Below are 16,145 nucleotides of genomic sequence, written 5' to 3'. Positions count from 1 at the left end.
AGACCACGAAGGACTATTCGCTGTTTAATATTAACACATGCTGCTGTGCAGGTATGTATAAACCCAAACACGGTTTTATACAGCAACACTTACTCACAGAAATACACTGCACGGTACATTTTGGGAACACACACACATACAGTTGCTCTATTCCCTGGTATCATCCTGCGGATGACTCATAGGTCTTTTAAAGCCGTCGGTGTTCTGAAAATAGTTCAAATACTCGTCGCCCCTTCTGAATACTCCACCTAACATAGTATAATATCAACACTATTACGCATCTTCACCCATTTAGCTACAAAATGCAACGTAGCGTGCAATAATAAACCTACCAGCTATAATACAGAAAGAAAAACTCAATCTAATCTGTTTTACTTGGCGCATGTTCTAAAGACTGCTCGGGTTGGTTTTTACTGCAGAAAATAGCACGGTATAAACCAGACACAAAAGAAGAGACTATCTCAACTCATATCACTTCCTTAAGTACTTTCCCTCGCTATGAAACAGTGCTTCCTTCACCGCAAAAGAAATGCAATTTCAACAAGAGTTGTGATTTGCAGTCTAGCATGAAATTATATGCAGACAATACATCAATAAAGCAGACAACACATCTTTCATTGCATACTGCAGTGGTTTCATGCACAAAGAAACACACAGCATGACCGGTGAAAGTTCTTTCAACGAATCCGTTAAAATGACTCGTTGAATAATTCTAATGCTTTACAAAACACGTCATACGAGTTCAAGAAAATTGTCTTGCAGAAAGGTGGTTACCAAACCAAGATAATGTTGTCATTGTTAGCGCTTCTGGAAACAATCATACACCTCGGTTAACACTCTTTTTGTACTCACGTCTTGGCTCTCGAGGTCCGTCCACGGTGACTTTAATAGCGCGGTGGTATGTGGCGACCTGGGGTGGGCCGGTGAACACTGTGATGGTCAATGTGAAGCTCTTTCCTGAGGATGACAGGAAGACACAATGTCACTTGACGGTTTTAAAAGGTATTGGCATGATCCAAAAGTCTATGAGACCACGTTCATTTAATCCTAGAAATAAGCATAAACATTGTCGAATCAAGCTTGTTAACATGATCAAGTTTTGTTAATGTAGCTTGAGTGCTGTTGTAGGAGGACAAACCAAATTCAGGATTGTAAATAAATAACAAATCTATTTTCCTCTGAAAATATTATGCATATAATAAAATGTGTTTAAAAAAATGGAAAAAAAAAACAAGTGGTCTCAGATTTTTCGACCCCACTGTTGGTATGTTGAGTCAGACTGAGTGTAGAGAGAAACATGGAAAGTATTTGTGGTTTACAACAATATCAAATATTGTGCGGTCAGTGTGCCGATGACTAAATAACGTTCAAATGACATTTGCACACTTTTTCTTGGCTTAATGTGCAAAGTGGCGTATAGGACTATATCTATGTACGAGTTTTTCGATTGTAAAAAATGACTATGTTAAGGTATAACTAAAGTGGCATATACCGGAAAAGAAACTCCCATGGCTGCATGAAATAAAAGATTCATGCACAATCCCAGTGAGGTTGGTCACATACAGCTGGGAGAAATGAATGAGTTTCCTCTGAAAAGAGACAGCACTACAGCTTTGATGCGCTTTCAAATGCGTTTATGATGTGGATTAGTCAGACAATGCGTTCCAGATTGTTCCCGGGACTCCGCTGTGTCTGTGTGCGTGTGTCTGTGTGCGCGTGTGTGTGATCTCTAAATGCAATGAAGCTGCGCTTTGAGGGGGAGAAAGCCGTGGCTTGTATGAGGGCTATGAGGGTGGGGTAATTGACTGCAGAAATGAAAGGTACTTTTAATTCGCACACTGCAGCGCTTTCCACTCATCCGTCTGCAACTATTTAAAGTGAAACATTTACAGGAAAAATGTGAGTGCGAGGAGCGGGGCCAAGAGGAAAAAGAAGAGAAGGAAAAGCTTGTGAAAGAATGTGAGCTATGTAAGAGGTAGGGTGTTTTTAGGTGTGTAAACAAGATGGTTTGTAAAGCTCAAATCGTTTAAGAAAATTCGGCAGTGCATGGGGAAATTATTTCTCTGGGACAAGTAACTGAAGGATGCTGTTTTAGCCTTTGCTCCACAACTCGTCTGCCTATGTGACTAAATCTTCATTACAAGTGTAAATGCATGGCAGTTTATGCATTTCAGGAGTTCAAGTTGTGTCCTGTCTTTGCATGAATTAAGAAAAATTAACTGCTATGCTTTGAATCCATTTTTTTTTTTCATAAATCAGATCACAGACAGACAGATAAACAGATAAATGTGGCACCTCTCCCGCTCCTTCCCACGAAGCGCAGGTCGTTGAATCGCGCAACCTGGTTCTTCATGACGGCAGACGCGTTTCTCAGCTCCGCGGAATAATTCTCATCATTTCCAGCCATCACCGTAACCAGAGTCCCGTCAGGAACATCACCAAGTGCCACCACCTGATAATAAACACACAGAGAAAGCCAACAAACCTAATCAGCAACACAAACAAACACAATAAAGCCCAAACCCCAAACCAAACAAATCCGGGTTGGAAGTTGCAATCCCCCAAAAATAATTATTACAACATAATCTTGCTCATATACACTGAAATGCATTTAATATTTAGATTTTTGAGAAGCTATTTTATTTAAATTACTTTTGACAATTTCACGGTTGTGTTTGGCAAATAAAATTAATTTAGAAAAAAAAAAAATAGAAATGAATATCAATTGCATATAACCTAATAATAATAGATTATTTTCGCAAATAAAACATTCTAACCGTTGCGATAATTATAAAAAAAATTTGCTATATTTCCAATTAAATAAAAATAGTAAAAATTCCATGAAGGGAAAAGAGAAACATATGTGCCGAATCGTCTCGTGATTTGTTCAAATTCTGTTCATATTATCAGACAAGCAGAATTATGTCACCACGCTGTCAAAATGAATAAATGAAAAAATAGATATAGGTCAAATAAATAGATAAAATTTGCAAAGCACTGTTTAAATTTTTCAGTGACGTTCAGGTAAGTTGACTTTCTAATAAATGATTTTTTATCAGTAGCCAAACTGGTAAACTTGCCTCGCGCAAAATAATTGTATTTTGGCGCCCCTATAGTTAACCACACGTCAACTAGCTATCTTACAGGTATTAAAAACGCATTTTGTTACCAGATAATGATACTAAAAAATGTATTGTAAAAAATAGTACTTGATTTGTTGATGTCCAATGTTACTGATTCTAACGGAAAACGCTCGCGCAGTCTGCTGTTGCTATGGTTATCTCCTCAGGAGAGCGCGAGCGGGAGCTATTTGGCGCTTGTGCGACTTGACTCTTTAATTTAGCCGTGAAATAAGATATATTTCAGAAAATAATTTACCTTAAAAGCCACAGGCAGAGTTTTGTTGCACCTCCAGTGTGACGGCAGGACCGAGCAGAGAAAGTTTGGGCTGTCCGTGCGCACCAGCTCTCCGGCGTGATCGGCCAGCACGTCCACCACGGAGCGGGTCTCCACGGGCCGCCCGGTTCGCAGCGGACCCGTTACGTTCATACCCGGGTTCTCAGTCACTTTAGGGCACGGGAACGAGGCGGAGGGCGGCGTGAACCGTCTGCTCGTGGTCGGGTCTACGGGAATATGCATCACAACAGATTACAAGTGAGACCCCGCGAAGAGCTCAGGCACCCAAAGTGAAGTAAGTACAGAAAGTCCGTGGCAGTGGACACGAAACTCCTCCGTGACCGTTTATTTTGCGTTTCAGTGCCCCACAAAGGTTGCGTTAAAGTGCGCTCGAGTTTCCCACTGACTTCAGCAAAAAACAAAAACCGCAAGCACACGTAACACACATACGAGCGCACACACTCTCGTGCTGCACGACAGAAGAGGTATGCCTCTCAAAGCATGTGGAACTATTATATTAAATGCACGTATTAAATAGCATTGATTCCAGAGTGTGTGTACGGCAGGTCTGTGCCGATCCTGGATGTCAGTTTTACTTTCAGAGCGACACTTTCCGTCCTATCAGTCCAGAGTCTCCGAAAATAAAGTCCACACAAATTAATCCCAGTTTCAGAAGAGTTTCTGCATTAAAGTCCTCTTTTGTTGTCAAATTTTCTGTTTCCAAATGAATATTCAAGCGTAAAAAGTGAAGAAAATCGAGAAAAACGTTTCTGGTAGTCAGACGTGCCTGTATGCAAAACGCGGCGCTCTGCGCTATGCAGACAAGAGTTATTTACTCATCTCATTATAGCCTGGAGTGCGCTGAGCGCTCCACCAATCAGCGATCAGGGCTGGGTCTAACCGACCAATCAGCGACCAAGGCTGGGTTTGATGGACTCATCAAACATGCCGAAGCAAAACTGAAAGCTCCTCTTTTCGTATTAATGAACAATCAATAAATATTTGAATCCTCCCCTCACATGTTATGACACATAATGGATAGTCTGCCAAGTGTAACCTTTAAAAACCACAAACATTTTTTTTTTTAAATATTTTCTGTTGAAGTTATTTAGCCTATGTCTATGTGCCAGTTTATCTTTATTGTTTTGTAAAGAAAAAAAAAAGAAAAGAAAAATCCAAGAATAAAAATAGTTATTTTTTTGCTATAACAAATATACTAAGAGGCTAAAACAGCAGCAATGACAATAATTAAACACATTACATATTTTGATAACATTCAAACAAATATCAAAAGTCAAGCCAAACGTCAAACAAATATCAAACGTCCAGAGCGAACAAATATCAATGTTCGCTCTGAAAGTAAAATTGACATAAAAAATCTAATAATGTTGAGAAATTTCTATATCTTCCATGAATCTTTAATTATGTATTTAATTTACTTTTTTTGCTAAATTAATCGAATTCATGAATTAATGGGTTAGCCCCATTATAGCTAATAGAACAACAATAATTATGATAATTTTATAAGTCTCATATGTTATTTAATTATAATCTAATGAGTTCTTGTGTGGTTGACACACCCTGCCCTGCGCTCACGCTGTCACCACTAGTAGGCGCATGTGTCGTTTAAAAAACCTTCAGTGGCTCCTCAAAAAGTGAAATAAAGCAACATTAAACTGACACTGAAGAGGAGGGAAAAATACAGAGAAAGACAGAAAATAGACTGACAGAAATAAAGCGATTGTCGCAGTTGTGTTGGTCAGCTGATATTGCCTTATGCATGTTTTTTATAGAGTTAATCAGTTTTTAGTAGTTTAGAATGTTATTAGTGATGATACAGACAATTTTATCTAAAACTGACGCTAAAATTGCAACAATACAAATTTATTCACTGGCTGATTAACTGGTCATGAACGCATTGTTTCAGATGGGAGTGCGGAAAAACAGATATCTCACTCCACAAATGACCCGACAGCTAATAGGGCTACAATATATAGGCTACGCTATATTTCTTTATTAATTTGGTCGTTAATGATTCGCAACACAAATTGAATAATTATTATTAAATGTTTCATTATATTCATTTTTCTTTATCACAATTTAAAAATGATTTATTGACTACACACAGACAGCCAACAGAAGTAGTCGTTTAGAATTTTAACAGTAGATTAATTCGTAATGGTCATTAATATTATTCTGATTATTTATTTGCTCGTTCTGCGCCGGACACCGTGAGTTTGTTTCGGCGTTGAGATGTTTTGTGCAGTGGGCTTGACGTTTGACTCGTGCTGGCAGGATTCGAGCCAGAATTCTGCGGGTTTGCATGCTAAAGATGAGCTCAGTTTGGTTATGAGAGAACATCCACTCACTTAAAACACAACGACAACAAACAAACAAACAACAACAAATACACGTGTGTGTGCTAATTAATTAGAATTAAATGCAATAAAAAACAACAGCAGTGTAAATATAATAGGCCTAATAATAATAATAATAACTTTATTATTATTATTATTATTATTATCTGGCTGTTATTTTTTCTGTTATAGGCTATTATTAGTGATGCTAAACCACTGATGTTTATCTTGATCTCGAAGTAGCCTAAGGAAATAATGCAGAGTCTCACCCACACTAATGGTCTATAAGTGAGCAAAAAAAAAAAAAAAATATGCACATTATCCTACAGCTCAAGATCATTAGCATGTTTCATCAACAGCTCGGAGGATTTACATGTATCTTCCTCTTTTCGACGCCTTCACATTTCCACCCGCTCATTGCATCGCGCCGCACTGAGTAGCCTATTGTGCACAGTGTTGCACACCGACTAAACACTTTAAATAAAGCAGAATAATTTGATTAATCACAGCAATGCTTGAGTCACACGTTGCATCACAGTTCTGTTAAATTAAGCATGCATTTCAAATAGGCCTATGAAGGGAATTACTGCATTATATTGTTGCGCGCTTGTTCTTCTCAATAATTTGTAAAAGTAATATTATAGCAATGTAGATTATATAGCCTACAATAATATGTAGTAGCCTAACATATGCTATAGTATAGACATATATCCGTAGACATTTTAAAACGTCTGCTAAATGATTACATGTAGTAGGCTATGTAAATATTTTTTGGAGCGCAATCTGACAATATGATTAGTCTCGCGCCGCGTAAATGAGCTACGCTTTGGCGCCAGTTTTCTAAACGTAAGTCATCTATAATAATAAAAAAACTGTTATGTACTTATAAAGCTATAAAAAAGAGAAAGCCATACTTTCACAAGGACACTGCAACATAAATTGTTATTCTGAACACGATAGTGCCAAGAAACCTCCTCAAACACAAGCTGGTCAGGGGTGGTTGTGGATGCATATATCGGTGTTTTTTTTCAGCATCTGTTTATTATTAATATGTGACCGCACGCGCTCAGACTGACTCCGCGCGCCTGTCATATTCAGACTCCGCGCGCAGTTTCTACGGTTACAGTCGCGCAGCAACGTGCCCTCCCTAATGACGCGCGCCCCTCTGATATGCGATCTGAGGCGCGCGCAGCTTACAGCCCGCGTCAAATACACATCGAGTAATCAAGCGCTGAGGAATGATGTGAGTTCATACAAAGAGGCAAGAGCCCTCAAAAACAGCCTCAAGTTCAAACTCAGAGACTCAGAGAGCACCCACATGCCATCATTCTTTACAAGGCTACAATGGGGCTAAATATCTCCAGGAGTAAAAGATCCTTTTGATTTTATTTTTTCCCCAAAACATTAAACAACATCTAAATCCAACACAGCAATTTCCTAAACCTGTTTGTCACTATGCATTGCTTAAACATCCTGATTTGTGACACTGCATGTAATGTCGTAAGGTTTTCTTTTTTAAGAAATTTCCCCTCGCTTTCAGACTTGAAAAATGCAGACTATTATAAAATAAACTATTCATTTTAAAAACTATTCATTTTAGATAATTATGATTTGGATAATTTCTAAATAGCCATTTTTTAAGTAATTGTTGTGCAAAAGGCATGCAAAAGGCAATAAAAAAAAACTTGTTTTTTTTTTTTTTGGCACTGGATTGATATAGTATGCCCCAACATCAACAAACTGCTTTCCATAATTGGGAGGGAATAGATTTATTGCAAAGGATGTGCAAATATGGCTCACACTGTCTGCTCCAATCATGCATTCATTTGTAATATACGCTTATACTAACACTGCAGCTCCAAGACATACACAACACCCTACTAAAAGAAAAACAATACTCATAGAAAACACTTGAGGGCCAAAAGTGGTTAAATAAACAGAAAATTGTTTAACCGTTGCTGATGTGATTATTTTGGAGCAATTACTCAAATGTTATTCCAAAAATATCATGCATTTGTTGCAAAACACATTTGACCATATCTACTCAATATACAAACCAGAGGTCTTCTGCTCCCTTCTGCCATCATCAAAACTTACATCGAAACAAATAATTCTGAAACAAATGATGTTGCTCAGTCAGTATATCAATGGTATACTCTGAGACCTCAAAACAAAACACATTTTCCTTAGGCCTTGTAACAAAGACGTTCACATGCCAGCCTCTTTATCCAATAGTAAGTCAAAAATAACTTTAAATGTCTTAAAAGTTAATGATGAAAGCATGCCGACACACACACACACACACACAAATCAACCCACTTAGATTTCTTGCAAAAGCAGCACGACAGTCTGAAGAATACTGAGTCAAAAGAAACCACAGATATTTGCCCAAAATGCTCTGCTAAAACATTACTTTATTAGTCATCACCCCTCGAACACACACACACACACAGGCCTCCATACCCACAGATAAAATCAAAACGGGGCATAAAATGCTGACATAAGTCTGTGTATTTGCTATCTTCCCCCCTCTGTGGGCGGCAGCACATTTCTGTACATTTACAAATTACAGAGGGAGCAAGTCTGGAAGCCGCAGAGAGCATTCCTTCCGTACAGTGTCTCCTTGTGTTTCAACTGCGGGTTTGTCTGCCTGAGAAAGCAGCACGGATGACCTGCAGTCAACTCTAAATCTCCCGTTTACATGCTTGAATTTCAGCCCCACCTCATATCAGGTGTCCCTATGACATCATCACAGCGTCCTATCTAGAGTGCAGTGCATCTTTGTGATGGCATCCTTTCATTTTCATTGCATGCAGCTAATACATTGTAAATAAATGTACATTCAAATACATAAATGCAAGCTCATATTAATAGGATATACAAGTGCTCTCGGTGCTGCCGACTGTACTGAAGCTTAGTTTACCTTCTTTTTTTCAAATACAGTGAAGCTTGTGGTGAATGATTCACTCTAAGCCATGATTTGTTTTATATTTTAAGTAAAGCATGTCAGATCAAAGCATATTTTGCTTTTGGATGAATCTGAATTGTTATTGCACAGAAATGACGGCATTCAAAGCGTATATGGATCTTTTCAGCGAATATAAAACAAACAATTATTTTGTATTTCTGTCCAGAAGCGCTCACTCTGTCACAGAGCACAGAATTAAAGCCATATTTCCTCTCAGGAACTGAATAAACTTCATTATTGAAGCGATGAGATGCAAATACTAATTTGTGCATTTATTTTGCACATGCAGGTGAATGTATCTATTTTACAAGAAATGTTAACAGAACTAAGAATGCTCAGAGAAGTGTTATGAGACTCAACACTGAAAACGCATAATGGAACGTGTCATCACAACAGTCTGTTTTTCATTGAGCATGCAGGAAGTGTTTTACAAAGAGAGATCCGAGTTAATGTTTGCGGTAGAAAAGTACTAAGATTTATTAGGCTGTTAGGAATATTGAGACTCCGCAGCAAGAACTGTCTGAGAAAAATGCCTCCCTTGAGAAATAAATCAAATGCTGTTTTATGGAATGTCATTTCCTCTTTCAGATGGATTTGGACTAACTTCATGGTGGTATAGTCGTCCTCCTGGCCCCTAGAGGAGGCTACGGCCTGTGCATCAGCTGAAGCGAGGCTTCTGAAACATCACTGGCTGGAGATACAGGAAACATCAAAGTAAGTTCTGATTTGCAAAAAATCACATACGGTCTCCCTGGCTCTTTCTGCTTGTTCAAATGTGCCTGGCAAGTCCTCATAAACATCATCATCAATTCAGTTTTGAGTTTTATAGGATTTTGATTCATCAGGTTGAATCACTTTTATTTGCTCATGATATGTCAAGACACAAACACCTGCAAGCTCATTTGCACTCCCATGCACACACACACACACACACATTCATGAGATGACTGTCTCTCACTATGTGTTTGATGCTGTGATACTGAATCTGTGATCTACAGTAATTACGTGTTTCAGAAAAGTGTTTGGCAGTTAAAATTCTGCAGAAGTTTATCTCATTTAAAATGTGCAGAGGGAGTTTGCATACTATAAGAGTCATAAAGGCATAATAAATAATACATTTAATTCTATGAGCCAGAGAAAGGGTGTACAATGTGCATATAAAACTAAATTATGCCTTTTTTGGTGCACATTTCACTGTAGTAATGAACAGCAGGCTGATTTTTCCCACCAAAATGTATCTCATTTAAAACATTTGTGTATCTCAAGCCAAAAAGTCACTTCAAGTCTGCTTTTTCAAAATGTTCTTTCATATGTGGTCAGACAATGAACAGCGTTTCATTAATTATACCATTGACCAAGCACTTTTTGCGTCTGTGGTTGACCCTGGCAGCAAATGAGAATAACCATGACTCTGTCATATGTTTATGATGTCATTCATACAGAGTCATCACCATTATCTCACACACACACAACCTTGTGCGTGGGAATTTGGGTGTTGAGGGTTTCTTCAAAGACCACTTTTTATGGTTGATTCTAATGCCCATTTTGGGCGGTCCCAGACGAAAGATGATCAATCATGGTGATTTCTGTGGTCGTGGCTCCTAAACGGTGGTCCCTCGTCATACAGTAAAACAGTCATGCAGTTTCATAAAATAAAACAAAATTCTGTATCAAATTTATAGACAAGACAAGTAGGTTGTTCAGGCAAGGTTTTGTAGGGATTCACAAACCTGCACACATATATTCAAATGCACATAGCTATAGAATCAATTCTTAATTAGTGAACGCCATCAGCATTTATCACAGGTTCGCGTTTAAAGTCTGTTTAGAGACATGCATAAACATTTTTACAAATCCGGCGTCTAGTTCATAAACGCCAGAGGAGAACCGATTGAGCCTGGGTTCTCCAAAAGTTTTTTTTTCTCCATTGTGTCACTTGTGACACCTTTAGGTCATCTGATGGAGTTTTAGGACAACTTTAGGTCATCTGATGGAGTTTTAGGACACATTTAGGTCACTTGATGGAGTTTTAGGACACCTTTAGGTCACTTGATGGAGTTTTAGGACACCTTTATGTCACTTGATGGAGTTTTAGGACACCTTTAGGTCACTTGATGGAGTTTTAGGACACCATTAGGTCACTTGATGGAGTTTTAGGACACCTTTATGTCACTTGATGGAGTTTTAGGACACCTTTAGGTCACCTGATGGAGTTTTGGACACCATTAGGTCACTTGATGGAGTTTTAGGACACCTTTAGGTCACTTGATGGAGTTTTAGGACACCTTTAGGTCACTTGATGGAGTTTTAGGACACCATTAGGTCACTTGATGGAGTTTTAGGACACCTTTAGGTCACTTGATGGAGTTTTAGGACACCTTTAGGTCACTTGATGGAGTTTTAGGACACCATTAGGTCACTTGATGGAGTTTTAGGACACCTTTATGTCACTTGATGGAGTTTTAGGACACCTTTAGGTCACTTGATGGAGTTTTAGGACACCTTTAGGTCACCTGATGGAGTTTTAGGACAACTTTAGGTCACCTGATGGAGTTTTAGGACAACTTTAGGTCACCTGATGGAGTTTTAGGACACCATTGGGTCACTTGATGGAGTTTTAGGACAACTTTAGGTCATTTGATGGAGTTTTAGGACACCTTTAGGTCACCTGATGGAGTTTTAGGACAACTTTAGGTCACCTGATGGAGTTTTAGGACAACTTTAGGTCACTTGATGGAGTTTTAGGACAACTTTAGGTCACTTGATGGAGTTTTAGGACAACTTTAGGTCACCTGATGGAGTTTTGGACACCATTAGGTCACATGATGGATTTTTAGGGCAACTTTAGGTTACTTGATGGAGTTTTGGGACACCTTTAGGTCACTTGATGGAATTTTAGGACACCATTGGGTCACTTGATGGAGTTTTAGGACACCTTTAGGTAATTTGATGGAGTTTTAGGACAACTTTAGGTCACTTGATGGAGTTTTAGGACACCTTTAGGTCACTTGATGTTTTTCGGCTCCTTGCCACTGTTGCCTTTAGTTTAAAATTATAAGTAGGTGAAGTGTGTGATTTCAGTGCCTAATAAAAACACAAAATAATCATTGTTCTCAAACTGAGCACCAACAGCAGCTGGGTTTGGCTGGTTGTGATGCTTGGCTTTTTATAGTTTCTCCACATTAAGCATGGATAAAGAATAAAGTATTTAAAAGATTACACACTGCAAAAAACTACCCCCCAATTGGGGCCTAAAACAATTGCGTTAAGATTTTGAAAGATATCCCATTTCTATATAATCCATCTTTACAATCCATCTATATAATAATTCATTTGGCATACATTTCTATTATTCAGCTCTATTTTTACAGCAGAACCGCAGTAATCCACCACCACCGCTGGGAAATCTGACCCTCTAGGAAAACTTCAAAGCCCCTGGAAAAGACCCCTGAGCCACTGCACTGAGATGTATTTTCAGACTTGATGGAACCATTTTGATGGAGTAGGTGAGAGATGAGTTTCAGTGGGCACACGGTGGTCCCACCCTGACAATAGATGGATGTACGAGTGTCTTAACGAGGGAGAGAGAACGAAAGAGATGGAGTGACCTTGTGGTGGGGCCTAAATTCACACTCCACCCCACTGGCTCCCAAAATAAGCCATGTCCCGCTTTCATAAATGCCCCTCGCCACAGCCGCCATAACTCAGGGCTTTCCCAAAACAAGAGCTCATGTGCCGGCAGCGTTAGGAAGTGCGTCTGCCTGCCAGCAACCGCTAGGGCCGTCCACCAGCGTCTGCTTACCACATTTTACCCAGAATACAATGCCCCTTTGTTTTTGCGTGCGGTGGGGCCTCTCTCAGCCGGAACACACAGACACAGAGAGAGAGACAGAGAGAAGGGCGAAAAAGATAGATGGATAGATAGATAGATTGATGAATTGATAGATATGAAATAGCCAGTTCAAAAAATAAAATTGAAAGCATGCTAAAGTTGTAGAAAAGAAAGAGGAGAAATGGTGTGAGATATGGGAGGCCTTTCATGTGGTTTCATGCGGAATGCTGTCGTTCATTTATGCCTGCAACAAAAGCCACATGTTTATCTTTTTTTTTTTTCGTTCAGACGAAGCGCTCCATCTCGCAAGCGTCTGAGAGGGAGGATAGGGTATGCTGTATATGAAAGGAATGATGGAATTTAAAAAGTAGGTCGACATAAAACAGAGGAATTCATCAAAACAGCACGCTTGTCAGAGCATGAACGCACGCTGTGAACACGCATTATTATGTTGATACAGATTTTCTGACTGCAACGCACAAGGTGCAGATGCACAACATAACACGCCAAGATCATAGGTTCGATTCATTGCTAAAAAAGTAGACCTTCAAATGCAACGTAAGTCGCTTGGGAAAAAAGCATTTGCTAAGTGCATAAAATCGTAATCATTGAATATGGCCTTCAACAAAATTTCTGCCTATACGGGTTTTGACCTATTCTGCCTCTAAACAACTTTCCTTTATGACTGATGTCAACAAGCCCTCTTCTGGTGTGTTTGTAAACTCAACAGAAGGTGTCCTGTTAACGTTAATTGAGCTAATCAATTTGGGAGCATGTAAAATGTCTTTACCATTGAGTTTTAAAATGAGCTTGTTAACAGACTTGCTGCATGTTTAATCACTTGCCAAGTTTGACTTCCTATCAGTGGCCGGTAAAAGTGTTTACACTGCTGAGCTACTTTTTTCTTGCAAACATATTTTTCCTAAGAAGTTAATGTAAAAATAATGAAGATTTAAAACATTACATGTGCTGCTCTTCTGAAATACCAATCCGTAAATTATATAATAAATAATAAAAACATCTGTTGTGAACTCTATTGAGACAAATATGTAATATTCCATGTTTAACTTAGAATTTTTTATTTTATTTTTTTTACTGTATATACTGTGTATATATAAATAAACATCGCAAAATTAAAAATAATTTAATTTGAATGTAGGCTATATTATATAATTTATATAATTATATATATATATATAGAAATTAGTAATATTCTATGAAAAATACTTTTGTTTTTATATATTAATTCGTAAAAGTAGAATATATAATACAGTATAATATAAAATATTTATTGTTATTAATATATAATTGTATTATTTTATAAAACAATTATATTTATATATTTATATTAAGAAATAAACATAGCAAAATTAAAAAAAATACAATTTGAATATCCATTAAGGAATATTTCTTGCTGGTAAATTTTTAGTTGCTCAGTTCATGTGGAAAAAAGCAGTTAAAACCTGCATTGGGGACTGTTCCTGTTAAACGTTGACTCTAAATTCACTTCCTACATTTGGCTTTTGCTCTTATAAGAGAGGACAGACAAATGAAGCATGGAATGTCCAACAGGAAGTGACAGTGTAAAAAATTGTCATTAAGTTTTCTAGATGTAACAAAATCACAAAGTCATCACTGTGACATAACGAGTCAGCAGCATGATGTCTGTCATCTGTCTGCAAGAATGAAAGAAAGTGTGAGAGATTTTGCAACTTCTGTGGGAATGCCGTGAGAGCAATTCAGACAGCCAGACCAAAGTCCAGACAAGGAAGGGCCGATGAATGTGAAGAGAGAAAGCGTGTGTGTCTGTGAAAGAGAGAGAGAGAGAAAGGGGAATCCCTGTCTGTTTGTCTGGGGCTTTTCCTCAAAAAAGGAACTGCTGCAGCTCCATAAACACACAAACACACTTGTCGTGTTACCTCAGGTCAAGCACAAGAAGAATAAATTATGCCAGACATTAAATTAAATCTAAAGTTCACTCCTGAATTAAAATGACTAACTCATCAGATGAATAAAAAGGCAAACTCCTCAAGTTCCCTATAGTTTATGAACTGTTCAAAGATAGATTACTGTAGTTTAAGGGCGGCCCATCTAAAATGCACACTTCATAAAATTGGATGTTTGTGCTTTTGTCCATTTAGCTCGCGACTTCAAAGTCCAACATGAAATCAAAACAGAGGCTATGTATTTCCACAATGTACGTTACTGGTCTTATTATGGATGATTCATCCATGCATGTTATTCCAAATAAAAAAAGATAATTTATCTTTTTATACATGCAATAATTTGCTCCAATAATTTCAAACAAGTTTCCTTTGCCGTTGATGTCACCAAGCCCTCTTAATTTTCTACCGCTTCCTTCAAACCACCTGCCATATAGTGACACTTTTTACAATCCAAGTCCCACCCAACAATTTTCTTGTTTGATGTACACTCACCTAAAGGATTATTAGGAACACCTGTTCAATTTCTCATTAATGCAATTATCTAATCAACCAATCACATGGCAGTTGCTTCAATGCATTTAGGGGTGTGGTCAAGACAATCTCCTGAATTTCAAACTGAATGTCAAAATGGGAAAGAAAGGTGATTTAAGCAATTATGAGCGTGGCATGGTTGTTGGTTCCAGACGGGCCGGTCTGAGTACGATCTGCTCAGTTACTGGGAATTTCACGCACAACCATTTCTAGGGTTTACAAAGAATGGCGTGAAAAGGGAAAAACATCCAGTATGCGGCAGTCCTGTGGGCGAAAATGCCTTGTTGATGCTAGAGGTCAGAGGAGAATGGGCCGACTGATTCAAGCTGATAGAAGAGCAACTTTGACTGAAATAACCACTCGTTACAACCGAGGTATGCAGCAAAGCATTTGTGAAGCCACAAGACGCACAACCTTGAGGCGGATGGGCTACAACAGCAGAAGACCCCACCGGGTACCGCTCATCTCCACTACACAAAGAGGATACAATTTGCATGAGCTCACTAAAATTGGACAGTTGAAGACTGGAGAAATGTTGCCTGGTCTGATGAGTCTCGATTTCTGTTGAGACATTCAGATGGTAGAGTCAGAATTTGGCGTAAACAGAATGAGAACATGGATCCATCATGCCTTGTTACCACTGTGCAGGCTGGTGGTGGTGGTGTAATGGTGTGGGGGATGTTTTCTTGGCACACTTTCGGCCCCTTAGTGCCAATTGGGCATCGTTTAAATGCCACGGCCTACCTGAGCATTGTTTCTGACCATGTCCATCCCTTTATGGCCACCATGTCCCCATCCTCTGATGGCTACTTCCAGCAGGATAATGCACCATGTCACAAAGCTCGAATCACTTCAAATTGGTTTCTTGAACATGACAATGAGTTCACTGTACTAAAATGGCCGCCACAGTCACCAGATCTCAACCCAATAGAGCATCTTTGGGATGTGGTGGAACGGGAGCTTCGTGCCCTGGATGTGCATCCCACAAATCTCCATTAACAGCAAGATGCTATCCTATCAATATGGGCCAACATTTCTAAAGAACGCTTTCAGCACCTTGTTGAATCAATGCCATGTAGAATTAAGGCAGTTCTGAAGCCGAAAGAGGGTCAAAC

The 16,145-nt window shown here is 38.7% G+C and overlaps 1 protein-coding gene and 1 long non-coding RNA gene across 3 annotated transcripts in view; one reads left to right on the top strand and one right to left on the bottom strand.

The window, feature by feature from the left end:
• runx3 (RUNX family transcription factor 3) overlaps window positions 1-16,145 on the bottom strand; it is a 56,033-nt gene that overhangs the window by 28,048 nt on the left and 11,840 nt on the right. Inside the window, exons 1-4 of one of the 2 annotated variants that reach the window (XM_039671793.2) lie at window positions 9,326-9,412; window positions 3,379-3,623; window positions 2,296-2,452; window positions 853-957 (exon numbers count right to left, since the gene is read on the bottom strand). In XM_039671793.2, the coding sequence (XP_039527727.2) occupies window positions 853-957; window positions 2,296-2,452; window positions 3,379-3,549 (433 nt within the window). In that variant the 5' untranslated portion in view covers window positions 3,550-3,623; window positions 9,326-9,412. Of the gene's footprint in view, window positions 1-852; window positions 958-2,295; window positions 2,453-3,378; window positions 3,624-9,325; window positions 9,413-16,145 lie in introns of those variants that run through there. The other variant, XM_039671792.2, reaches the window with a different exon arrangement.
• LOC148977121 (uncharacterized) overlaps window positions 878-16,145 on the top strand; it is an 87,536-nt gene continuing 72,268 nt past the window's right edge. The window contains exons 1-2 of the long non-coding RNA XR_016145479.1: window positions 878-1,002; window positions 9,310-9,435. This is a non-coding gene — a long non-coding RNA (uncharacterized LOC148977121). The remainder of the gene's footprint in view (window positions 1,003-9,309; window positions 9,436-16,145) is intronic.

Source organism: Pimephales promelas, chromosome 11 (assembly GCF_988280905.1).
Source record: "Pimephales promelas chromosome 11, fPimPro1.hap1.1, whole genome shotgun sequence".
Lineage (NCBI taxonomy): Eukaryota > Metazoa > Chordata > Actinopteri > Cypriniformes > Leuciscidae > Pimephales > Pimephales promelas.
Note: the sequence above shows the minus strand (reverse complement) of the source record. Positions and strands in the feature narration are given on the sequence as shown.